The sequence below is a fragment of the Erpetoichthys calabaricus genome, chromosome 1 (assembly GCF_900747795.2).
Source record: "Erpetoichthys calabaricus chromosome 1, fErpCal1.3, whole genome shotgun sequence".
In the NCBI taxonomy this organism is placed as follows: Eukaryota; Metazoa; Chordata; class Cladistia; order Polypteriformes; family Polypteridae; genus Erpetoichthys; species Erpetoichthys calabaricus.
Genome location: NC_041394.2, coordinates 290,386,129 through 290,412,106, shown reverse-complemented (window position 1 = coordinate 290,412,106; position 25,978 = coordinate 290,386,129). Strand labels below are relative to the sequence as shown.

Here is a 25,978-nt window from a genome sequence, read left to right as displayed (position 1 = left end):
TAAAAGCATGTAATGACATGTATATTCAAACAATTCTATCTTGCTGGGCAAACATTCCATTGTCAGGGCTTTGCTGGCATACATAACAAATACCGATAATTTCTTCCACCTCTAATCAAAAACACAGTGTCAACAGTCAAATAGTTTTTGAGGCTTTCTGAACTTGGTCTGGCACAAAGCAAAGCACCTGGCCAAGTAAATCATGCAGAGACAATGTTGCTCTGCTCCTGGGTGCTCACAGTATCGCACAATGAAATGTTGGCTGTAACAATACCTCAGTTTTCAAAACCCAATTTAGACTTCTAATTTCTGTGCATTTTGATAACATATTTGACACTTGCTCTCTTGCCATCAAGGAAGCCAACTTCAGACCATTTCATTCATTTGGCTACTTTGGACTTTGGACTCGAGGCAGTGATCTGCAGCAGTAGCTAATCTCAAGTGTCCTTAATTAAGTCCCAAATATAGCTTGTAGATACACAGGTTTGCACATAAACTCAGAATTTCTTTGGTAGGATACACTGCACCCTGCAGATGGAATACTGTGCATGGAGGATTATCTCCTGTAGCATTTCCCTGCTTGCATTTTTGTAATCTTTACACTGAGTACTTAATAAACATTTGTAATAATTGTTAAAGCTATAAAAGCAACTTGGATTAAAAAATGCATTTTATATAGCAGCCTAATATGATAATGCATATTGTTAGCCAAATTCACTGAAGCCATTTTATGAAAAGAATGTCAGGTGCTCCACTTCTTATACACAACTTCATTTGTTTTATGAGACTGCAGCAGTCACTAGTGAAAATATTTCAAACAACAAAAGTTAGCATCAAAAATTAAAGTATATAATGATTCCAGCAAAAAAAGTAAAATGCTTAGAAATAATCCAGGATATCCAAAAATACAAAAGTAATTGCAAATGAAAAAAATTATATTTAAAGGGTACAACAAAGTACCAAAATCAAATTCTGTCACCTGTGTATTATAATAAAAAAATCTTGGGTTGAGACGTGATTTTCTCAGAGACACTTTAACGTAACACGAGACAAGGAAGTGAGACAAAAGGACAATGGCTGTACAGGCTTTTAAATGTTCGATGCGCTGCGCGACATTCAGCACGGCACAAGCAGCAGCAAGCCAGCTGATCGAGCATAGAGGAGGTAAAAAAAAATGTATTTGTTTCCCATATTATCACCGTTTAAGAGGGGGTTTTGGGGGAGCGACCGCATATTCTTAGCGTGCGTTCAGCCCCCCTCTTCGCAACGCGAGAGGCAGAGATACGAAGTCGCTGGCGCGTAGCACACCCCAGGGTGGTGGGGGAATAACTCATTCACTACAGCTTTATTAATGGCAAATATCAAGAAATAAAAAAATGAATGAAATGAAAATAGCAGTCTCTTTAAATTGTATATCCGGTTAACCAAACCCAGGGGTGGGAGTGCAAAGCGAGCAGGGGACGGAGCCCCCTAGTATTTACATAAAAAACACTCTAGTAAGAAAACTTTAACCATAACTAAGAAAGAGGATTCAACTAAATTTGCTGCCTTTATTACACAAACATCAAAAATAAGCCAGCTCCACTGACCTGCCTTTCCTATTTAAATCATTCCACAACTGCTCCAAAAATTAGAAGACCCTCTTCCTCCATTGTGCATTCCTTTGTATTCACCACCACCCACTTCACCCAAAATAGCTGATAAAGTGTAATTGTAAGGTGAGAGATCAAGTTGTGGGTTAATCCAAACAAGGTCCCACAACCAGGGGAAGAATCCGAAAAGTTCAATTATTAATGTCTGTGCTGCTACTGGGGTTTGTCTTCTGCAAAATGCTACTCTAAAAAGCTTATGCCTCACCCTAAATGTCAGTGGTATAGTTTTAAAACCATTACAAATTCAATGAATCAGTTTTTCACTTTATTCCTCCCATAAAGAAGGTGCCCACAAGCCCCTAATAATCTAAAACCATGTGTGACAGATGCCAGACACCAGAAAAAAGTCCAAATAATGGATTTATTATAATAATAAATGTGCACAAGCACCTCCACCTCCACTATACTTCAATAAACAATCAATAATACAATTCTCAATATCCTCCATACCTCACAGCAGCTCAGTCACCCTTCCTCCCAACTCGGCTTTATCTGCTGGGGTTTCCCAGAGTCCTTTTTTAGTCTCTGACCTTGAAGTATTTCTTCTCCGGGTCACCAACACATCTTCTTTTATCAATTGTTCCGGAAGTACTGCGGGCTTCCGTCCTCGTGACCCCGAAGTACTTCCGGGTTGACATCCTAATATTATCCCCCTGGATCTTGGTGAGCTCCCCCTGGCGGCCCCCACTGTACCCAACAGGGCTGAGGATACGGACTTCATGTCCCATGCTGCCCTGCGGGAATCCGAGGAGCCATTTCCATCCAGGGAAGCTGCCATCTAGCGTTCCGGGGGATGTAGTGTCTTGAAACGGCTGTTTCTTTCAGTTGAGGGACGTCCTGGCCGGACTGAAATGCCGGCCGTCCCTCACACATGTTTTTGGCTGCTGTCCTGGCAGTAGCCTTTTACAGAAGCCCTATAATCTCTTTTTATTTATCTTTATGTTTTTCAACATTTTCATTTGTGTTGGGACTAGATGTGATCTGCTCAGTGAAAGTATTCACTAGAAATGATATAAATTGATTTTAAATTTACAAAAGATCTGCTCCTGTCATTGTAAACATGAATGCTGGCTCCATTCAACTGCCTTTTAGATAAACTACTGTGATTTCTTTGAAGTTTGTAAAGATAATCTGAAGGCTACCTTATGTCTGCAAAACCTGGAAACATTAAGAGACATTGAGAAACTAAATGTGGGTTTTATTAAATATGTTCATATTCAGCCTCTTACACTGTGATCCAGAGGGCCTAAGCATCTAGGTTTCATCCTAACACAGGAGCTGTCATCAGACAAAAATCTGATGACTGAAAAGGCAAAGATCCGGAGTGAGAATAAAAACAAGATGAAAAGCACGCACTATAAATGTGAATGTTCGAGCAGGTTCAAATGAAATTGATGAACTCTCAGCTCTCATAGCAAATCATGGTGTGTTCAGGCACTTTGGCATTTTGTGTATTACTGAGAGCTAGTTTAATCCTGATAATTAATAATAATAATAATTCTTTACATTTATATAGCGCTTTTCTCAGTACTCAAAGCGCTATCCACACAGGGAGGAACCGAATCCACAATCTTCCACGGTCTCCTTACTACAAAGCAGCAGTACTACCACTGCGCCACCTATCACTATTTTAATACTGGACAGATTTCATCTGATACAAAATAACAGAGACCCAGTATGGAGTATGGTTTGTCAGGCCAAATGACATTGCTCAAGATGTTTTGTGATTTCTCCAGGTGAAGCTTTGTAAATTTAAGCCATTTGCTGCCGTGTTGAATTTGAAGCAAAGGAGTTTTCATCTGCCTACCCTCAAATAAAAGCCTTAGTGTTTTTCTGATGTAGAAGGCATGAACTGTATAAAATTTTATATCGGCAGAGGCAGATACGTGGCTTTTGAGGTTTTTTTTATTAAAAAATGTGGGGATACTGCTCCCTAAAACCTCATTCATACTTTAATTTTTCTCCGCAGCTGTGCAGTGCATTTAATCTCCACGTGACACACCAATAAACTTAATTTTATTTATTACTATTGTTGACATCATAATGGAGGCACAGTGTATTTCTTTTATTACCATGATATGTTACATATTTTCTACATGATGACACATGCCAAATTAAGTCAAATGCCCCATTATGTACATTACTGTATTTTATCCACAAGAAAATCTCACTACATTAGATTGCTGCTTCAATGCCTGCCAGTATCAGGCCCACTATGCCAAGAGCCAACAACCTTTCTTTGCTGTTTCTTGTTTTCTACAGAAGAGGTTGAGAATACGCATTCTCCAAGTGTTGTTGAGCTTTAAGTTTCTATTCTGTCTCTGATGCATCTTTAGGATTATGATCAAGATTGTCATCATAATTAACAAAGTGGTGACCATGCTATCAGAATTCAACTGGGAATTCAACAAAATGTCCACATGAGAGTCTGATTTTTTTTTATTTTTTACTAGAGATCCATCCATTATCCAACCCGCTATATCCTAACTACAGGGTCACGGGGGTCTGCTGGAGCCAATCCCAGCCAACACAGGGTGCAAGGCAGGAAACAAACCCTGGGCAGTCCACACACACACCAAGGACAATTTAGAATCGTCAATGCTTCTGACCTGAATGTCTTTGGACTGTGGGAGGAAACCAGAGTACCCAAAGGAAGCGGAGAGAACATGCAAACTCCACGTAGGGAGGACCCGGGAAGCGAACCCGGGTCTCCTAACTGCAAGGCAGCAGCGCTACCCACTGCGCCACCGTGCCGTCCTTTTACTACTACAACAACAACAACAATATTTATTTATATAGCACATTTTCATACAAATAATGTAGCTCAAAGTGCTTTTCATGAAGAAAAGAAAAATAAAGGACAAAGTAAGAATTAAAATAAGACAACACTAATTAATAAGAGTAAGGTCCGATGGCCAGGGGGGACAGAAAAAACAAAAAAAAACTCCAGACAACTAGAGAGAAAAAAATAAAATCTGTAGGGGTTCCAGACCATGAGACCACCCAGCCCCCTCTGGGCATTCTACCTAACATAAATGAAACAGTCCTCATTGTATTTAGGGTTCCCACTGGAAGGACTTGATGATGATGGTCATGCAGACTTTTGGCTTTTAATCATTCAATGTAGGAACATCATGATGCTTTGATTAGGTGGTGGTGGCGCAGGTCGCCACCACAAAAAACCGGGAAAAGAAACAGAAGAGAGAGTAGGGGTTAGTACGGATTTTAGAGCCTCCATGAATAGTTATTATAATGAATTGTTTATACAGAGTATCAGGATTAAATTAAAGTGAATTCAGCCTAGAGATCTTTATTTAAATATAAAGTGATAGGCAGACACATACAGAATTCATTCATGTATATGTTCCCAGACAGGAACTAAATATCTTTCTTCTTCTGTCAATAGCACCGATTTTGCTGGAAGCAAAATACAATTTATATTGTGAGGTGTTTTTTTCTTGTGAAATACCAGTTTCACTCATTACTTCTTATCACAACTGTCACTGACAAGGAATCACTCACAGGAACATTCCCTCCTGGCTAGTCATCCTTCGTTAGACAGCAGGTTTCCGTTTCAGGAGCAAAAATGTATGTAACTGAGGAATAAGAGGTTTTCATCCTCAGCCAAGCAGACTGAGCCTCTGAATGGTGCAGCATATGGAAGGGCATCATATTGCACAGTGGTAAGCTGTCCTTTGCCCTTGACCACAGGTTACAACAATGATTTTACATTGAACTGCTATCTATATTTCCAACTGACTTTAGAACATTTTCTCTGAACCAAATAACTTGGACAAAACTGAAGAGGCAAGAATTCAGGGACAAACAATAACTTCTACCATATTCCTGTTTTTAATGTTTGGAGATTTTTGTTCTGTCGATATTGATGTGATGCTTACATTTGCTCTAATGGCCATTTATTAACAAAAGTTATGCAGAATTAACATTCAAGTGCAGTGCTATTTGTGTGTAATGTTTTGAGTGTTTTGAATTGGAACTAAAATTTTGACCTAGATATCGATACCAGCATTTGGACCCCAATACTGGTATCATACAACCCATACCTAACCCCATCTCCATCTTACAGTTGCCTCCAATGTCCGCCGCACAATTGCGTACTGTACTCCCATGCCTTGACACACTCCAAAAATGAATATGAAAAGCAGGGGAAATGTGTGCTAAATGTGTCCCTGCCTTGCTGACTTGAATTAATGATATTGAAGATAGTGCTTTCTAAATGACCATATAGTTAAGCCAATGATACATGAAGGCATTTGTGTGTAGAGTTTTGAAAAAAAAAAAGTGAATACTGTAATGTAGTAGGTTTATAACTCTAAATGGGAAATTCATTTTAATGTCCATTGATCAGTAAAACAAAATTTTATTGGCCTGTTAGGTGTGGTATGTAGGTGACTGGTGCTACCTCATCTCAGCTACTAGGACTGTTGATCTAATGTTTAGATCAAATTGCAGAAGTATCAGCTAAGCTTCCTATAATTTTAGCAAAACATTTTGTCTGGCAGCAAGCTTCCTTTAATTCTATCAAACACAAAAAATCAAGTTATACTATATACAGTAGAATATTGCCATACAATGGACCAGTGTCCAATCCATGGTTGGTTTGTGAGGCAGCTGAAATAGACTTGACTCCTCTCTACCATATAATATTAAAGTAAACTAGCCAACCCGTGGTGTAGCATATGCCGCATAATCACGCCGCTCTTTTAATGAGTTTTAAGCACAGGGAAAAAATGAACATTTGAAAAATCCATAATTTAATAAACCACCAAGAAAAGTAACATTGCAACAATGCACGCTACGAACCAACATACAATTGTCTGTGACTGAAAACTGGAGGACTGCCGTTGCGCCTCCACCTCCCAGAGCGAGGGACGGGGCTGGATGACACTCGGGCGTGGACGGCGGAATGGGGGGGGGAGGGGAAGGACACCCCCTCTGTCCCGGCCCCCCCACCATTCTAGTCTGCTGATTTCTTAGTCATCTCTCAGTCATCGTTCAGTACGCACTGCCTGCTCATGTGCCTGCCCCCAACTCTTCACTGAGTCGCTTTCGTCTGTGTACAGTCCACATGCACCTGTGAGTCACGTTGACTGTTCATTTTCCAAACACCGACTTAGTCGCTTTTGTCTCTGCTACAGTCCACATGCACCTCTGAACCACGTTGACTTTTCATTGTTCTTTGCGGTTCCGGCTGCTTTTCTATATATAATCCACCAAGTCACCCGACCATAGTAGTAGCGAGGGGGTGTGTGTACAAAGGGCAGGGACGTAATCAGTGCGAGCGTATGACCCACACTTACTGGGAACATTTGCAAGCCCCGGTCTCCATCACGAATGGGGTTCAACGGCTTACCCACGTCTCTCGGCGCCGGGTACACACACATTGATCCATTCAGTGTAGTGCACGTGCAATACCGGACATCCAAGGGCATCACAGACCTGTTAATGCTCAATCTCACATGGCTGAAAGCCACTTGTCCCTCTAAGAAGTTGGACGCTGACTGCTCTTGGGTCACGTAACTATTTAGCAGGCGGGAGTCTCTTTCGTTTTCTGAATTAACCAGACAAATCACTCCACCAACTAAGAACGGCCATGCACCACCACCCACAGAATCGAGAAAGAGCTATCAATCTGTCAATCCCCTCCGTGTCCGGGCTGGGTGAGGTTTTCCGTGTTGACTCAAATTAAGCAAAATTTGTGTGTGGTGAGTTGTTGCATCCGGGCACATGAGCAGGCACTGTGAATGCCTTGAGAGCGTGGGTGGACGCGTGCCGGGGAATAATGAGTATCTATATATCTTCTTAGATATATAAAGCGACTGAGGTGGTGTTTGGTGAATTGTTGCAGTTTGTGAGTTAGCAGTTGTGATGGTTTAACACTCCAGTACATTGCAATGAACGCTGGTAACAGTCAGGCGGGCGGGCAGGCAGGCGTTCTCGTCCCATGCTCTTAGAGTTGGTGGGCGTGTCTCCGTGAGTTGTCGTATCCTATGGTGTTAGAGTTGGTGGGCAGGGCTTTGCAAGTTGATGGACGTGACTATTTCTTGCATATCCCATGGTTGTCTTCCGGCAGTGTGAATGCCTAGAGAGACAGGGTGGCGGTGTTTGGTGAGTTGTTGCAGTTTGTGAGTTAAAAGCTGTGATGGTTTTACACTCCAGTACATTCCGGTGAATGCCGGTAACAGTCAGGCGGGCGTGCAGGCGGTCTCGTCTCATTAGAGTTGGTGGGCGGGTCTCTGTGAGTTGGCGGCATGGCTATGCCGTGCATATTCCATGTTTGTCTTGCTTGTTCTGTCGGCTTTTCTGTCTCATTAGACTTGGTGGGCGGGTCTCTGTGAGTTGGCGGGCGTGGCTATGCCGTGCATATCCCATGGTTGTCTTGCTTGTTCTGTCGGCTTAGTGAATTATATATATAGATTCATAAAATAAATGGAAGCTCATTTTCTTAATAATCTTCAAAAGCTGTTGTTTTATAATGATGTTATTTGTGTTTTTATGTATACCTGTATTTACCTGAAATGGGTTTTGGATAATTATTGTTATTTCAGATGTATACTAATTTCTTAATACTAATTAAATCACAAAAAATAAGATTTAAGTTTCTTTCATCTTGGCCACCTGTTTACAAATATAATTCTGTGCTTTCACAAGTCATACTGATGCTGCAGCACATCTGCTTGCTACTTATTTCTCATCACCACAAGAGTAGTAGAACATTTTTTCAATTTTGTAATTAAAAGTAAAGACCCAACTTTCAGACTTTGCACACTTGTTTAATGTATGTTTCTCCTTATTTTGGAGGTTTGAAGTATTGTGGTAATATAAATAATATTTGTGTGGTTTTGTGCTTAATGCTTATGACCATGTATGTGTGCAGGTGTGCCTTATAAGGGGCTAATGTCACATCCACACATGCACTCCAGTCAGGGAGAGACTGATTATACAGCCTTTTACAACCTTGAGAAGGAAATTGCAGGTTCAGGTCTGTTTACTTTAGAGCTGAGGTACACAACTCTGGTCCTGGAAGTCCACAGTGGCTGCAGTTTTTTTATTCCAACTAGTTTTGTGAAAAGAAGCCAGGTCTTGAAGGTAATGGAAAAAATGCATTTAATTATATGGCTTGTTAGTGCTTTCATTCTTTCAAGATAAATCTGTATTATGCTGTAGATTTTTCATTTTCTGAGAACATCATCCATATGTTGTTAGTCCAGAAGAGATTTCTACCTCTTGGTCCTTACCTTCTGTCTCATTTATTTCACAACATTGCATTAACACAGATACTTCATGATGCATGTACATAGGTTTAAAAAGAAAAACAGTAGCTGGAGAGCTGTTGGCTCCTTTGTCATTTGCACCTCATTATTAACTGAGGATTGCTTAAGAAGACAGACGAGAATTAAAACGTAACTGCTGCTGTTTTAAACTAAAATAGGCAAGTAAGGGTTCTGAATTGTAGAAAATACTTAATTAAATCTAAGCCTAAAAATATACTGGTTTAGCAGTAAATAAATGGGTTCTAATAAAAAATTTAGTTAGAGCAAAAACTTGCTGCCACTGCAGACCTCCAGAACTAGAGTTTAAGAACTCCTACTTTAAAGGATAATTTACGGGATTAATGAAAGAATGACTTTGTATAGTACTGTCTTTCTATACTTGTAATTTGAAAATTCATTTTCTTCTAAATAAATAGATACAGGGACCTGGGTTCGCTTCCCGGGTCCTCCCTGCGTGGAGTTTGCATGTTCTCCCCGTGTCTGCGTGGGTTTCCTCCGGGCGCTCCGGTTTCCTCCCACAGTCCAAAGACATGCTGGTTAGGTGGATTGGTGATTCTAAATTGGCCCTAGTGTGTGCTTGGTGTGTGGGTGTGTTTGTGTGTGTCCTGCGGTGGGTTGGCACCCTGCCCGGGATTGGTTCCTGCCTTGTGCCCTGTGTTGGCTGGGATTGGCTCCAGCAGACCCCCGTGACCCTATGTTCGGATTCAGTGGGTTGGAAAATGGATGGATGGATAAATAGATACAAATGTAAAAGTTCACATCATAAAATGAAATGAGCTCAAAATACAGTACAGTAGAATGCAGTTAAGGTAGAATGATATGTCAGCCAACAAGCACAATATAAAACATACAACAGAGACACTGGTCAATAACTGTTTAATAAAAAGAAAAAAATAATATAAAATCTCCTTTTACACAACACTGAATCAGATCAGATGTGAGTAAGCATGTTGTGGAAACCTAATAAACAAGCTGTCCCATAAATTACATAGAGTCTGGAGGAGTCAAGCCGCAAATGTCATATTGTATTTGTGTTGTGGTTTCAGTGAGGTCTTCAAGGTGTCCCTGTTTCGGGGAAGAGTGTTTCTAACAAAATATACAGAAGGCAGTGCAGATACCAGAAAAGAGTAAAGATAACTTAGCAGCAAGGCAAACTGCTCGTATATATTTTTTTAAATAATGAAGAGACTTGGGGCTCATGTAGATAAAATGTGGTTTTGGGAAATGCTTTCACTAATACTCATTTCATGTAACGAAAATATAGCAACATATATCAGTAGTATCTGTTTAGTCTATGAGGGAAACTCTATTAGTGTCCAGGACAGGACAATGTTCCTTAGCCTATTGGAACTAGGCCATTTTACAGAGTGTTTTGGGTATATAGTTGTTTTATCACAAGAGAAATCACCTCAGAAAAATGGTCCTGATTGGTTTGTTCTTTGGAGCGCATTTTTCTTCTAAGCTGTTTAACTAGGAAAAGATTATATTAAAAAAAATAAAATTCAAATTTACTATATTTTGGGCTGCATACAGTAGTTAATTGTTCAGATATTTTTCCAACATGAATATATCCTGTTTTTTACTGTAGTTATGAAGAATCTACTAAACTGGAAAATATAGTTTAAATCTTTAAGTAGCCAGGCCTGTGATGTTTACAGCATTTACTGTGTTAATAATTAGAAGTTCAAGTATGGATTGATGCCCATCCATTATGTCTGCTAAATGCCAGGTTACAAAGATTCATCACACAGTATTAATGCTAGAATAACCTAAGTGGGTAAAAATAAGACATTTGACAACAGTTAGCCCCTTATCTAGTTTTTGCCTTCATTAAAGCATCTAGCGATTCCTTTCTCCATTTTCTGTATCAGGGTTAGGGTTGCGCTGTATACCTGTACTGAAAAAGTAGCAAAAAAAAAAACAGTTTACTAAACAGTATAGTACCAGTAGTAAATGATAGTTTTCAAGCAACTTGTTTATTAGTTTTTTATTAACATGACAAATACAGTTTGTTTAACTGTTCAAATTAATATATGTATTCTAGGTAGAATCACTAAAGGGCCCATCAGCCCCCTTGGTCTTAAAATGTATATACAGCATTTATATAAATGTTCCGGAGACTGCAAGGAACAACTCCAAACTCAGTTCTGTTAATGATTTGCAAAGTGCAGTGCAACAGGGAAACACACAATTGTACAGCAGAGTAAAGAGGTGCCTGCATGTTCTTGGGCTGGGGGAATAAAGCAGTTGTGAGACAGAGGTCGAGTATGGAGGGGAGTTATCCATTATTCGCTTCTGAACCATTTTGGCATAGTCACTAAGGTCTGAAAGCTGGTACTGATACCAAAATCAAAATTTTAGTACCGTTCCAACACTAATTAGGATAGTTGTGAAAGTTTTACTATTCTCTATTTTGTAAATGTGTAGTTTTTCAAATTATTATAACAGGAAAGCATAGGGTCACAGTGGTTATTGCTGCCACATCGCAGCTCTAGAGTCTCACTTACAAATCTGCCATGTTTTACTGTCTTTGAAGGGTTTACAAGTTCTCACCTTCTGTGTCTCATCTTCCACCAGGGAGGATATTTTGTTGATTGGTGCCTCCAAATTGACCTCTTACAAGTGTCAACTTGACTGTTCCCTGTGCTGGACAGTCATTCCATTCAGAGTAATTTCCTATCTTGTTCCCAGTGCTGCCAGGGTAGACTGTTGTCTCTCCGAATCTGGGTATATGGATAGAGTAGTTCAGTAATGTATGGGAGGATGGTTTACATCTATTTTTCCCAGGTCATTCCCTTCCCAGGCTTGAAACTTTAATCTTACAGTAACTACTCTAGCTACAGAGCATGAAATGTGATTCAGACTGTTGAGCTAATGGACATGTTCATGTAGTCTGGGAAGTTGCAAATATTCTTTGGTAGTGTTGGTTAAAGACACCAATGTTAGTGTGTCGTGTTCACTCGTTACGTGACAATAATATTTTGGTACTGATGTTTCATCTTGGCTCTGATTCTGTAACAGAATGTAGATAACACATTTCAGAGGCACCTCTAAATGCTATGCCATTTCTTCCTAAAAGCAGTTTGAGCATTTGAACATACCCTTGACTAGTCTTGTAAACCTGTCACCATCTCCACATAAGCAGCCTGTTTGTCAATAAACTGACATTCTTCTCTTAAGGAGTTCAAAATAAATCCACTAAACTGGTATGTCAGTTTCATTTTAACTTTTGTGATCTCCCCCGTTCTTGCATAATTGCGCAAAGCTCTGGACATTTTCTGATAGGTCATTATTTTCCTGTTGCCTTTCCTTCGACCCCAGATCTCTGCCAGTTTGTCCTTGTTTTCAGAAGAAAACTGGAACATGCCACTAGATTGATGTACCCAGGAGATGCAATTAGCCATGTTCGGGTCCTCCAGCATTTCAAATAGGAACTGGAAAAGGCGTATCTTCTTTTCTTAAAGACAAATAATAAAATATAAGAAAGATGAATATGTAACCGCCTATGGAGTAATTCAAAGCAATACAGTGCCAATATAATATAATGCTGTTTCCAGTACAAGGTAAAGTGGGGAGGAGATCATATTCCAGTACCACCAGGTGTATGGCAGTAACCATATCAGGATGGGATACAAGTCCAATACTGTGCACAGGGCAAACTTAGAAATTACCATTTAGCCCAATGTACATCTTTGGGATAAGGAAGGAGACCCATGTGAGGAGGCATGAGAAGAACTTTCAAAGACCATACATAATTGACTGGTCAGGATGTTGTCAAGTAGTAGTGAGGGTTTTCTCCACTGATCTGTTCCAAACTCTCAAAAATAAGTGTGTTTGTTTTATTGCAAACAGTAAAGTGGGGCATAAGTGTCCTGCAACTGACTAGTGTCTCATCCATGTATGGGGGTTTGTCTTGTGCCTGATGCTGCTGGGATAGACTGGTTTCCAATAAACCTGCAGAGGAAAATGTTGATTCAGTGTGGATCAATGGCTGGGTTCAAAAAAAGATGGGTTGGACCAGGAATCAGACTTGGATCTTTGGACTTGTGTGAATCTACTCATTTAAATACCACCAATCTTTTATTTATTATGTTTTCTTTCTAATCCATCCATTCATTATTTATACCTGAAATATCAGGCACTAGAGGATGACCAGTCCCAGATAAGTGGCCAGTTCATTTCGTATTTCCTACACTCATTTGAAGCTACCAATTAACCTAACACACATTTCTTTGTGATGTGGGAGGAAAATCAGATTGAATAGAGAGAAGCCTTCATAAACACCGGGAAAACATGATGTAAACTTCATACAAAAAGTGACTAAGCTCCTGGTCTCCTAGACAAGTGATGCAACAGCACTAATCATTTGTATAGTGTACAATAAATTAAATGAGGTAACATAACAAATCAGTGCCTAACTCCTTTTCAGTAGAATTAATGCTGTCAAGTACAAAGCCAAAAAGAATCATAAAAAAATGTATAAACTAAATGTTACAAAATGCATTTTCTCACTTTAAGAGTACACACAAATTGATCAGTATAATTTTCAGAGCCTTGCAATTTTCTTGCTCTGCTATTAATTCTCTTCATCTTGCAAAATGATAATTCTCTTAAAATGACTTTAAATTCATTTACTTAACATGCAGGGCAAAATAAAAGGAATCACACTTTGTCCTCAAATTATATTTTTTGGGAAAAAAAGTTTATAATAATTAAGAAGTAAACTGTAACTCCCCCAATTATTTAATGAATACTGTATTAAGTTAATAATAATGCAAGACAGATGCATATCAAACATGAACAAGAAACCAACCCTGGATATGCAGGATAAGAAATTGGGTGGATGGATTTATTCATTGGATAATTAAGAATCACTGCATGCTATTTTGCTGTTTGTTTCCTATATATCTCATTGATTTGGTAATTATAGTTAATGTTTCCCTGCATAAATCAACTTAATCACAAGTGCAATTAACATTAAGCTGGCAAACCATTATACAGTAATTCCTTTACACCACAGAAAGAAATCTCATTCAATTTTTGGAAGATAGACCACCTGGCACTGGGTTGGTGGGTTCAAGTTGCAGCATATTTGGCTATGTTTATTTTTCTTATATTTTAGACACTATTATCGTTAATAGTTTCTGCTTCCAATTTTAAACAGGAGTGTTTCAATTTATTGCATATTACAACTTTACACCATAATGTGAATTACAATTATGAAATTGTTCAAAATTTGCCAAATGAAATTTGAATTTTAGTGTTAATTTTCTGTTATTCCTCATTTAAGGATGTTCCACTTTAGACTGCATAGGCCCAGGCCACTTTCCTCCCGTGTGTTATTTGCACTAATAGTCATCTATCTTCAATATACTGGGCTGATTTATCCAAATCCAGACATTTTTTAAACAATTCAGTAGAGTTCACACTTATTTATTAGAAAATTAGGAGAATATGTTTGGGTGTGCTCAAAACAGACGCCAACGCAGTGTTTAGTACTAGTGATTTGATTCATAGCCAACATTGTCTATGCAAAGTTTTCATGTTCTCTCAATGTCAGCAGGTAATTCTGCCAGACATTGTGACTTCCTCCTGTGCTCCAACGCTGTGCAGTTGAGGTTAAATGGCAGCTTTAAATTATCCAACTGTTATGTTCATGGTTGGGCCCTTGCAATGAAAGAGTAGACATGCTTACTTTGACCCCACATAGGAGTTAAGAAGGCTTAGAAAATGAATGGAAATATATTTTTATGAATGTTCATTTAAATAAATAAAAATGGTTTTTTTTGTTTTTACATTATCTGAAGTCTCATTGCAAGTAGAGAACCTATCAATTTTCGGCACATAGTGACTTGCTTTGAGTTACACAGTGAGTCAGAGTTGGAAATGTAATGTTAATATTATATGCTTTTCTGTCGCTATTTTGTATCTGTAAATTTTTCAGGATGTCTGATTTGAAACTCCCAATAGAAACACCATATTGTAACTTAACCATCTTACTTTTTGCCACTTTGCTTTCACTGTAATTGAGCCCTGGGTCTGATGAGATACAGTGGTTCAGCTGATTATCTGGAGACACTGTTGAAACATCCCAAATGTTTAAACTGGAAGGCTCTTTCTCTAAATGCTGTACAAGATGTAGAGAATAATAATAGAAAACTTAGTATTAGTGGCAAAATATCATGTCTACAATGATTATATACCTGAAAAACAAAATCTTGCAACAGCAATGGAACTGCTGTGTTGACAGCTTTGAGAAGCAATACTCTCTCACAACATAAATACATTAAAGGTGGCATGATAAGAAATGTAGTATAAATTATTTTCTCTGTCAGTTAAAACAATTAAGTTACTTTACCAAGGTATGATTTTTGGGGTCAAGGCTACCACTTTATGATCTTCTTTAGTTTTCATTAGGATTTGCTCAGTTAGATAAGAAACATACCTCATTCTTGAAGATGTGTTCTGGAAAATGTAATAAATCACACTTTGTATCTACATCACTGTTATAGTATTCATAGCAATGGAATCCAAAAATGTTGTTTTCTGGAGAAATAAGTTCAAGAAGACTGATTTAACAATGCAATTTATAGTAAAATGATAATTAAGAAAACTTATATGTGGTTATGATAATCCATCTTTCTCTATTAACCAGTAATTCTTAACTTTGTGAACTTGATTGTATTTATAAAAATGTGTGAAACTTTGTTCATAAAGACAAATTTTCAATGTTGAGGAAAACAATTTTTTTCCTGATGCACTCTGAGACAAACATGTTAAAATTCTAGGTAGTGTATACCAATATAAACAAAACAGTTTGTATAAAAATGTGCAGAATATGTGAATAAATGTTTATGGCATTTAGATTTTATGAAACAGTATATTTAGAGTGGTGCACACATATTCAAAACATGTGGGACTTGTGTATTGTCGCTTATCATTTTTTATCCATATTTGAGCCAAATAAAAATAAGAATAGATAAGAGAATAAAAAAAGTGTTTTTTCTCATTTACATTTCCGGTAATGTTTAAAAAGGACAGACACATTTATTTTTCAGATAGTACGTAGTTATTTCCTCAGATGTCCATGTTGAGAACATTTGCTAATAGATTCTTAAAAAGGTCAGTTATTTCTGAATTCAATTAAGATATATAAGAAAGAAGATATAACGACAACAGTGGTGATACGGAATAGGAAGATGGATGCTCTCTATACCGTAGATATGTTTAGAAAATACTATATTATAGATAGTTTGCATAACCATATTTATTTTATTATGTAGTTTTGTTAGCTTTGGGTACAGACTCATAAAAGATGCCTAAAATGTTCTTTTTTCTCACCTCTAATGAAATCTTGATCATTTTCTTTCTTACATCTCCTGTGTTCTTCCAGAAATTCCAGAATAACTTCAAGGTCCCCTTGTACTGTGTTCTTAAAAAGCCCAAAATAGATATTTTAATTTCTCAGTGACACTTTAAAAATTACACTATTAAGAATCTACAAATTAGCAATACACTTTACCATAATTCACCTCAAACTTTCATGGCAGACTCACTTCTAGAAACAAAATCTCAACTCAGAAAGCAGTCAATTGTTGCAACCTATCAGATAAACAAGCAAAAACTGTTGTGAAAAATAGCTCTAAAATTAAATAAGTCGCTTCTCCTTTTTTCAGCATGTAGTACAATGTAAAATACATTGTAAATTATATTTGTATGGCTCCATATTTATTAGACATTAACAGTATCACATATTTACCTTATAAACAGGAATCCTGATATTGCTGCAAGGATGATCGCTTGTGAGGCAGGCACTCACTACTGTACTCTTATATCTGCTTCATTATTGACTGAGAATGACTGTTATTCAATGGTGCAGTAAGCCTTTATCTTCCAGCTGCTATAGTTCCAACCACAACATCAATAATCCGAGACCACATAACCTTATCAGCAGAAACCCTCATTGCAGACCTAGGGATAAGTTTCTTACCATAAACTGAAACATTTTAGTGCCCCTAAATTCAGGCAGTATCATAATATTGCAGCTGACAGCAGGTTCACGGAAGCAGCTGGGCAAATTCCAGACAATACATTGGACCACTAGTTACATTTAAATGCAGAATATGTTTGAATAGTGACTGTTTAAAATATACTCAAAAAACATGTATTTGGTCTTTAGATATTATTTTTTAACTTGAATAAATGTGTAGCTATTGGTTAGTCATTTACAGGATATACTATACTGTAGTAGTTTATTATTATTATTGTTACAAAAATTTCCAGTGTTACAGAAATGTTTTCTTAGCTCAGTCTGTTAGTTTAGATTCAGTTCCACTCTGATGAGATTGACAACCTGTAGGCTGGGGTTCAATCCAAGGTAGAGGAAAAGCAAATCAGAGATTAAATAATATTGTAAAGGAAAACGCTTATGTATTTCCTTTGAGATTAGCAAACAAATAATGTTTTTCCTTTTATCTGTGTATATTCTTCTAATATGTGTAATTTTGATAGTAATATATAATTCATTAAAGATGAGACCGTGCTGTTACAACAGATTGTGCAATAGTCAGTTAGATATCATTTTTTTGTGTTTCTGTATTGTACTTTGCCAAATTAGTGTAGTGTGCACATTTTGGCAAGGGAATGAAACTTTTAAACACCTCTTGTGGGGTAAAAGTTTGATAGTCTTAAATCAGGAGAGATTTGTAGAAGGTACAATAAACTAACCTTAGTCTGACTCAAATTGAGAAGGATTGTTTGGCTTAGGTTTGTCATGCATTAATTGCCTATGAAATTAAATTCTGTGGTTGTATTTATTTACATTAAAACCAGCATTTGCTAATATCATTTGTTATAATTCCTTTCTCATGTGTGCTGCATTGTAATCAAAGCCGTGTAGTTAATTACATAGTAGGAAACTGATCTATGTTCCTGCTAGCCCAGTCTCTGGCTTTTATATAATAAAGTGTTTTTAAGAGAAGTTATATGTAGGCAAGGGTGGAGCAGAGTTATTGCTGCTACCTTGCACTAAAGACACCAGGGTTTACATCCCGGGTCCTCCCTGCGTGAAGTTATTGCATTCTCCCCATGTCTGTGTGAGTTTCCTCACATCCAAGGACAGTTGTTCCTGATGTGTGTGGTTTGTGTTTGCATGTGAGTGTGTTCACCCTATAATAGCCTTTTCAGGTGCTATTCCTGCCTTGTGCTATATGATTACTGGGATAGGCTCCAGCCCCCTACAACCCTGCCCAGGATTAAATGGTCTTAGTAAATGGTATGGTATACTATATCAACATTCACATTTATAAATGCTAACTACATTCTGGGCAACTAGATATGTTTTTGTGTTATTTATGTAATTGCTTCTGCACATAGATGAACAGAATTGAGCAAATAAAGTAAAAGAAACACTAGACACTTTGCAATCCAAACCATGAAACTATGGTTTAGAGCACTATTGTTTTTTTTTCCTGAATTCTATCATGAATTGGCTGACTACTTTAATTTAATTCTGTTCCTTGGTCTTTTAAAATTTTTCAAATGGTTTCAAAGAGCAAGGAATTCATTAGTTATATTTTTTATTTCAAAGATGTTGAAAGTGAATTACATTCTACTTATGAGCACCGGCCTTTTTGTTGGTGGCTGCTGTACAATTACCTGGCAAGATGAAACGTGGCCTCATCAAAGTGACTATGAAACTCGGCATGTGCATTCCATCTGTTGTCTGAGAGTTCAGATTCTTCTTTTTCTTATTAGTATATGCTGATCATGAATTCTTCTTATGTTCTTTGACTTTGTTTAACATCTGCTTGATTTGCCTCTGTCCGTCTTAGCTACGAAATTCAGCATTGTATCTCAGCTTTGACTTACTTCTTGAGCTTTGTTTATTCATTTCACATCTTTACATTTTCCACCATTGGTTTGTTTTTTTGGACTTTTCGATTTCTTCCAGTTCCCTTTTCATTTAAAACTCACTGCTTATTGCTGGCTACTTATTACATTATCTAATTTTAAAATTAGGTAAGTTAAAAACACCCTGTGCTTTAGGTTCATGACATTTTTTACTTTATTTTAACTAAACAAAGAACATTTTCTTTATTTGATTATTTTTTTATGTAAATAGGGGCACATAGAAGGAAGTAAAGGAATTTAATTATTCATTTGATTATATTGATTCAAACAAGTAATAATACAGCACATTTAGAAAGTATTCAGACCCCTTCACTTTTTTCATATTTTGCTATGTTGCAGCTTTGTGCTAAAATAATCTAAATTCATTTTTTTCTCTCATGAAGCAATACTCAGTGTTACACAATGACAAATCAAAAACCAATTGATATCCTTAATGAAAAGGAGTGCTCTGGATCTCAGACTGGGCAGAAGGTTCTCCTTCCAACAGGACAGTGATCCTAAGCACAAAGCAAAGACAACATGGATGTGGCTTAGGGTCAACCTTATAAAAGTTCTTGAGGGACCCAACCAGAATCTGAACTTGAACCTAGTCAAACATCTGTGGAGAGACCTGAAAACAGCTATCCATTGACAATCTCCATCCAACCTGACAGAACTTGAGAGGATCTGCAGAGCAGAATGGTAGGAAATCTCCAAATTCTGGTGTACAAAGCTTGTCATGTCATATCCAAGAAGACTCCAGATTGTGATCACTGCCAAATGAGCTTTAACCTAGTATTGATTGTTGTGGTTTATCTCACAAAGTGGCCAAAGTGCTGTGAGGCATTCAAATATAGTCAGGGAAGCAGGCCTAAATTTCACCAACCTGCTCAGAGGAGGTGCGCCAGAAGGTAGCCTGGCTTCTGCTTGAGTGGTTGACTTCAGCCTACTCTGTGTCAAAATGCACTTCACTATCAAATTTTAAAATATATTCTGTAATCTCCAAAAATTCAGTAAAAACCCCCTTCTAGGCAGGGGTTGCCATCAACCCCCAGTAATGAGCAAGACCACAAAAAATCGTAATAAAGGGGGATTTATTAAATGAAATGAAAAAAAAATCAATAGAATCTTCAAAGGAACAATCCAAGTCAAAAAAGTCTTAAATTGAAATCGACACGAATAAGTAAAGAACAATATCAAAAAGTTGAGAACCAGAGCAAAAAAATGAATGAAAATCACAGTACTTACAAAAACCGATAAAATCAACCTAAATGCATTGAAACAAACCACCTGAACTTCAATACCTAGCCTTCCTTTATGGGGCAGTGGTCTGTCCATAAACAGTGATGAATTGGTGGTTCCGCCTCTTGGGGATCCATTTACAAAATACAAGTAACATAAGAGAACCTCAAATCACACATTGATACTACATAATATTAATCCATCCATCCATTGTCCACCGCTTATCCGAAGTCGGGTTGCGGGGGCAGCAGCCTAAGCAGGGAAGCCCAGACCTCCCTCTCCTCGACCACCTCCTCCAGCTCCTCTTGGGGGACTCCAAGGTGTTCCCAGGCCAGCCGGGAGATATAATCTCACCAGCATGTCCTGGGTCTGTCCTGTGGCCTTCTCCCAGTGGGAGACCCCCCTAGGGAAGCGTCCGGGAGCATCCTGACCAGATGCCCAAACCACCTCAACTGGCTCCTCTCAATGCGGAGGAGCAGCGACTCTACTCCGAGTCTCTCCCGGATAACTGAACTCCTCACCCTATCTCTAAGGGAAAGTCCAGCCATCCTACGGAGAAAACTAATTTCAGCAACTTGTGTCTGCTATCTTGATCTTTCGGTCACTACCCAAAGCTCGTGGCCATAGGTGAGGGTAGGAACGTAGATCGACTGGTAAATCAATAGCCTCGCCTTTTGGCTCAGCTCTCTCTTCACCACGGCAGACCGTTGCAGAACCTGCATTACTGCGGATGCCACACCGATCCGTCTGTCAACCTCCTGCTCCATTCCCAACCAGGAGAGAGCATTCCACCCTTTTCCGGCAGAGAACCATGGCCTCAGATTTAGAGGTGCTAACTGTCATCCTAGCCGCTTCACACTTGGCTGCGAACCACTCCAGTGAGAGCTGGAGGTCACTGTCCGATGAAGCCAACAGAACCACATCATCCGCAAATAGCAAAGACGAGATTCTGAGGTCACCGAACCAGACCCCCTCCGCTCCTTGGCTGCGCCTAGAAATTCTGTCCATAAAACTTATGAACAGAATCGGTGACAAAGGGTAGCCCTGGCGGAGTCCAACCTCAACAGGAAATGAGTTTGACTTATTACCGGCAATACGGACCAAGCTCCTGCTCCTCCTGTACAGGGACTGAATGGCTCGTAACAACAAGCCTTGTACCCCGTACTCTTGGAGCACACCCCACAGGATGCTTCGAGGGACACGGTCGAATGCCTTCTCCAAATCCACAAAACACGTGTGGACTGGTTGGGCAAATTCCAGTGCCCCCTCCAGGATCCTGGCCAGGGTGTAGAGCTGGTCCAGTGTTCCATGGCCAGGACGGAATCCGCATTGTTCCTCTTGAATCTGAGATTTAACTATCGACCGAACTCTCTTCTCCAGCACCCCTGAATAGATCTTACCGGGGAGGATGAGGAGTGTGATCCCTCTATAGCTGGAGCACATCCTCAGGTCACCCTTCTTAAAAAGGGGGACCACCACCCCGATTGGCCAATCCAGAGGCACTGCCCCCCGATGTCCATGCGATGCTGCAGAGACGTGTCAACCAGGACAGCCCCACAACATCCAGAGCCTTGAGGAACCCAGGGTGGACCTTGTCCACCCCGGGGCCCCGCCACCTCTGAGCTTTTTAATTACCTCGGTGACCTCGGCCCCTGATATGGAGGGGCCCCCCTCAGAGTCCTTCAGCTCTGCTTCCGCTAAGGAAGACATGCTGGTGGGATTGAGAAGATCCTCGAAGTATTCCTTCCAATGGTCAATATCGTCTGCAGTTGAAGTCAGCAGGGCCCCGTCTCCACTGTATACAGTGTTGATGGAGCACCGCTTTCCCTCTCCTGAGGCTCCTGACTGTTTGCCAGAACCTTCTCGGTGCCGACCAAAAGTCATTTTCCATGGTTTCCCCAAACTCCTCCCATGTCCAAGTTTTTGCCTCTGCAACAGCCGATGCCACCACACGCTTGGCACGCCGGTACCCCTCAGCTGCCTCTGGAGTCCCACTGGTCAACCAGACCCGATAGGACTCTTTCTTCAACTTGACAGCCTCTCGAACCTTAGCTGTCCACCACCAGGTTTGTGGATTCGCCTCCCTCGGAATGAGACTGAAGTTCTGCCAGAGGTGGCAGTTAAAGATCTTTCTGACCGGTTCCTCCGCCAGACGTTCCCAGCAGACCCTCACTATACTTTGGGTCTGCCTGGTCTGTCCGGCAGCCTCTCCCGCCATCTGATCCAACTTACCACCAGGTGGTGATCAGTTGACGGCTCAGCCCCTCTCTTCACCTGAGTGTCCAAGAGTTAAGGTCGCAGATCCAATGACACAATTACAAAATCGATCATCGAGCTGCGACCTTGGGCATCCTGGCACCAAGTGCACTTATGGACACCCTTATGCTCGAACATGGTGTTTGTTATGGACAATCCATGGCCAGCACAGAAGTCCAACACCACTCGAGTTTAGATCGGGGAAGCCGTTCCTCCCAATCACACCTATCCAAGTTTCACACTCACGTTGCCAACGTAAGCGTTTAAGTCTCCCAGCAGGACGATAGAGTCCACAGGAGCTGCATAATATTAATATTAATGTTTCCACTTTGACCACATAATATTTAAATAGACTAAAATAAAGAGTTAATATATAATTAGAGAAAATAATAAACAGAACTACTGTATATTATAAAAAGTAATGTAAAGCAAGAGCAATAAGGAAAAATGAACATAGACGGAGGAAAAAAGAAACATTTAAACTTGGCTTGGCCTAACCCTAAGTAAAGGGTCTGAATATTTGTGTCAATCGGATTATTTTGAGTGTTTTATTTTTAATAAATTTACAAAAATTCTAAAATCCTGAAATTGAATTAGTTTCAATTAGGGCATCCATTCCCGGATGGGTTTACCCATCCCCGGGAATTCGGGAATCCCACATTTCATTCCCGGGAATCCCGGGCATGACACAGTGCACGGGCATCTCACATATGAACGGTTTTAGAACGACCAACACTTATTTTTAATAAAACTACTGCAATATGTTGACACAAATAAAAGACTAACCTTATCTACAAGCAGTTCATGCTGTCATATAAGTACATGTATCTTTAGTTGTGGTAATAAGAGTGCAGAAAGCACAACGTCTTCACAGGTGGCGCAGTGGTAGTGCTGCTGCTTTGCAGTAAGGAGACTGTGGAAGATTCACTTTCCAGTTCCTCCCTGTGTAGATAGCGCTTAGAGTACTGAGAAAAGCACTATATAAATGTAATTTATTATTATTATTATTAACGTGTCCAGCATGCGGTCGTCCAGGCAAGAACGCACCTTTGTGCAGAAGTACGCCAGCCACTAAGAAAGCACGCTCTGCCTCCACTGAAGTAGGCGGCACAATCATCAGATACTGATACACTTGTTCTAAACAACGCCCGCACTTGTCGTTGCTCTGAAACACTGCCACTTCAGCTTTTACTGATGCATCCAGTTTCTTGTCATCATTCTGTGATGGCAAGTTTCTTGCCACAGATAATGTGGATTCAACAGATTGACGCATTGCAATTTCAAGTTGCTGTTCAAAGCTGTTGTCTGATGAAGTGCAAGCTGCAGCAATGGCACCACCTTAATTATTTTCAACTATAACTCTGTTATTTCTTGATCGATTTTTACACGCTATATATGCGAGCTTGGCCGTTCCCATTTTCCCAGGACTTACAGCAGTTTCATCGGGAATCCCGGGCTCCCAATTCCCTAGTTTCAATAAACAAAGTTTGTGTTGAAATGTATGTATTCAAAAAAGTTATCTGCTAAAAGAGTGTTTTTTATTATGACTTCCCCCCACATTAGTACATCTTCAACGATGAGGCAAGATGTGACCTCACAAAGAGGAGAAGTGGATGTGACATTATAAGAAAGCACACCATTATAGAAGTCCTTGGTGAGCATGGAGACATTGTGATACTACGCACTGGTATCTGCCATCTTGAAGTGCTCCACCTACAGTACATACTATCCTGTGCCCTTATAACATGACATACCTCTTGGTTTCCTCTGTCACCATCAGGATTTACCTACTTTAACATAAACAAAGGGACCTGGGACAGTCAGAGTAGTCATACTATTTTGTTATTTGGATAGCGTCATTTTCTACCTTTCTGCTGTGGTTCTCAAATGGTTCACTAACAATCCAAGGCTTTCCAGTCTGTTTCTACCAAAAATATTCCCAATTGCTCAACAGCATAGAGGAGGTTTTTTTTCTCAGTATGGCTTTGGAATGTATGTGACAGGAATTTCTGTGAGCAGAAAAAACTTCTACTGGCAGTGGCAAAGGCCTATTGGGACATTGCATTGGAATCTGTGCAAGGGTGAATAAGATGCCCCAGGGCTTTGTCAGGGTGGATGAAGTTATGTAGCCTGACCCAGCCTGGAGACAAGATGCTGAGGAAAATGAGGATGATAACAGAGAAATGTTAATAAATTATATGTACCAACTCTTACTGCATTTTTGACCTTATATTCTTTATTTAATATTGTTGATTACTGTACTTATGGAATTATTTATTATTGTATTTTTATTTTGAATTGTGTTTTTTTATCCTGAGTAGTTCTTTCCCAGCATCACTTTGTTGTACGGTAAATCTAGATTTTCTTTTAATTTGCTTTACAGTATTTTACTGTACCTGAACTCTTCTATATCTTTTGTTGATGGCAGTTGTATGACATACAAAATGTATATATGTTGATTTTAAAAATATATCATTCATGATTTACTGCAGTAACACATTTTTACATTAGTGTTTTGAAATAATATCACCACAGTACAATGAATAATCTCTATAGTCTGTGTGTTTGTGTGCCATCTGAAAAGAAAGTTTGATTTAAATCCAAGGGATTATGTCAAGTGGAATATTTCCTTTTGTGATTAAAGTCTAAGATTTGTAGAAATTAGTGTGTGGTTATGATATTATGTTTATAATTTTGAGAAAATGGTGGATTGTTTTCATGAACTATCTTAGCGATTGAGAAAACTGTAAAACGTAAGTAGTTAACTCATGAGAAGCAACAGTGACATGCATCAAACAGAAATAATGACAACTGGCTTGACTGTAGGTGTGATAGTCTTTATAGATTTTACATTGTAAATTTATGATTTCTTGTAAATGAATGCATATATTTAAAGTAAACACTGATAATAGTATAGCTGCTAAGGAAGAACAATTAATTGTATCTTTTTCGCTCTTCTAGAGTCTTGGTGAGCAATAGCAGTATTATTGCCAGGAGTCAACCTTTAGTGGGAAGATAGTTTAATGAAGGGTATGTATACATTTACACCTGTCTATTTTATAATATTGGTAGTTCACCTAACCCTTTTGAGTTTGGGACACAGAAGAAAACTGGAATATCCAAAGAACAGCCCTTTTAAACACAGAAGGTCATGCAAAGCGTAATTTAAGCTGGTATTAAAAACTGTACCACCATAAATAAAAACTAACGGCCATAGAGTATCAAAGGTGGTAAGTGTAACTGGGGCCCTATTCAAGTCTTGTTCCTGCCTTGCAACCAATGCGTTAAGGGAAAGGCCGCAGCTTCCCTGTGACCCTGCTCTGTATAAGTGGTTTATCAAAATGGATGGATGTTACAAACTTGTTAGAAAGTTATGAATTCTATTTGTAAATTTTGACCTAAGCAGGGTCTGTTTTTTTCTGTGTGGATTTTTTTATCAATGGGTAACTGAAGTTCATTCATAAGTGGTTTGATTAATTCACTTACTTCCTTTAAATGGGAGAAAACAGAACAGCATTTCTTCTTGTTGAGAGGAACAGGTGTTTGCTCTTTTAAATGGATTCATTTTAAAACAGTATCATATTGCAAAGCATATTAGGGTCAAGCAAAATCAGCTGCCATTTTTAAAGTAAACACAAGAGC

At 39.0% G+C, this 25,978-nt stretch overlaps 1 protein-coding gene and 1 long non-coding RNA gene across 2 annotated transcripts; both read right to left on the bottom strand.

Moving 5' to 3' along the window:
- Positions 1–11,554: 11,554 nt before the first annotated feature.
- Positions 11,555–15,722, bottom strand: spi2 (Spi-2 proto-oncogene). The gene is made up of 4 exons (XM_051930693.1): positions 15,709–15,722; positions 15,393–15,516; positions 14,948–15,074; positions 11,555–12,404 (listed from the first exon to the last, which is right to left on the bottom strand). Exons 1-4 carry the CDS (start codon positions 15,720–15,722, stop codon positions 12,055–12,057), a joined length of 615 nt encoding a protein of 204 aa, XP_051786653.1. The 3' UTR covers positions 11,555–12,054.
- A 566-nt stretch (positions 15,723–16,288) lies between these two features.
- Positions 16,289–16,903, bottom strand: LOC114646762 (uncharacterized). Its single transcript, XR_003715403.2, has 3 exons — positions 16,707–16,903; positions 16,470–16,549; positions 16,289–16,379 (listed from the first exon to the last, which is right to left on the bottom strand). It is a non-coding gene; the product is annotated as an uncharacterized LOC114646762 (long non-coding RNA).
- Between the last annotated feature and the right edge of the window lie 9,075 nt (positions 16,904–25,978).

Bases quoted from the DNA above. Each gene is read 5' to 3' on its own strand.
- spi2 (XM_051930693.1), bottom strand. The intron at 15,075-15,392 runs GTATGTTTCTTA...CATCTTGTACAG, and splicing joins AACACATCTTCAAGAATGAG to CATTTAGAGAAAGAGCCTTC. The intron at 12,405-14,947 runs GTAAGATGGTTA...TTTGTCTTTAAG, and splicing joins TGAAAGCAAAGTGGCAAAAA to AAAAGAAGATACGCCTTTTC.